We start from the raw sequence: 1,297 nt of genomic DNA on the forward strand, positions 1-1,297 counted from the left end.
ACCACAGCTAATCACAGAATATTCGTTATATGATTCTATCAGCTATTACCTCTATTTTTTCTATATTACTCATGCAATCATTTTGAAATCACATTTGAAAAACAGTTTCCTTACACATTCTACTGGGCACATGTACTTTCATATATGCTTATGACACAATATTTCTCAAATATTCAGGGCTAGTTTTCTAGGTATAAGATGATTTTATGATTAAGTAGTAAATCAAGGTTGAAGTGTATTGCATGATTAGAAATATCACTCTTGGGAAGAACACCAAAAATATTGTCTAAAACTTCTTGATGTATTGAGTTCAACACATTTTATTGGGCTCTCAGAGCTTATTTGCTAAGCATCATAAAATACTTAATACTGGACAGAATCCGAACTTCCAAAATGTTATGCTGTGACTTGTTCACCTAAAAAAGAAAATATAAATAAAGACATTAATTCACAGATATTATAGGGTATCTATCTACCACAATTATTACTGTCTGTCCAAACTTCAAGATTAGAAATTCTTCCCTTAATGCACAAATCAATTCAAAACACATTTTTGGCTTAAAATAGATTTTTACCACCGTCTCTCAAAAACTTTCAAACACATCTTTTAATTCTAAGTTTACCCAAACATTCAACATACCTAGTAGGCGTGTGCAAAGCTAGTATTGCTTTGGATTTGGATTCAGCTGATTCGGGGGACAGCGATTTGATTTGGTGATTTGAATCACTGTCCTGATTCAGTTCAGCCGAATCTCCAAATCAGCCAAGCCAGGCCCATCCCCCGCCTCTCTCTCAGCCTGGCAATGGCTGCCCCCAGCTCCCAGCACTTGTGGGGAAAAAAGCCCCAGATTAGCAGGCACTGCTGGGCAGGGGGCGATCCCTGCTGTCCCTACTGCCTCATGCTGCATGGGGGGCTTTGCATGAGCCCTCCGACCCCATAGCACCCTCATGGGTGCCCTGCCTGAGCCAGCTCCAGCCCTTTAAAAAGAAAAAAAAAAAAATCTGAAGAAACCCCCAGACTCACCGCTTCTGCCGGCGGGGGACGATCCCTGCTTCCCCCCGCTGTCCTGTGCGCCACATGGTGGGGCTCTGCTGGAACCCCCAAACCCTGAGGCTGCACCAGGAGCAGCAAGTCCCAGGGCTTTTCTTGGCTTTTTTTCTTAAGAGGCCAAAGCAGGCAGGGCAGCTGTGGGGGGGCTGGGGGAGTAGGGTTGAGGGGGCTCATGCAGAGCCCCCCATGCAGCGTGGGGGGCAGCGGAGATTGCCCCCTGCCTGACAGCACTTTTTTAAAGTATCA

At 44.3% G+C, this 1,297-nt stretch overlaps 1 protein-coding gene across 1 annotated transcript in view; it reads right to left on the reverse strand.

Moving 5' to 3' along the window:
• Positions 1–302: 302 nt before the first annotated feature.
• The window catches only part of NMRK1 (nicotinamide riboside kinase 1), a 34,795-nt gene continuing 33,800 nt past the window's right edge, over positions 303–1,297 (reverse strand). The window contains 1 exon segment of the mRNA XM_019555006.1: positions 303–416. Within this exon segment, the coding sequence (XP_019410551.1) occupies positions 397–416 (20 nt within the window). The 3' untranslated portion in view covers positions 303–396.

This window comes from Crocodylus porosus, unplaced genomic scaffold (genome assembly GCF_001723895.1).
Source record: "Crocodylus porosus isolate Cpor-Errol unplaced genomic scaffold, CroPor_comp1, whole genome shotgun sequence".
NCBI classification, from domain to species: domain Eukaryota; kingdom Metazoa; phylum Chordata; order Crocodylia; family Crocodylidae; genus Crocodylus; species Crocodylus porosus.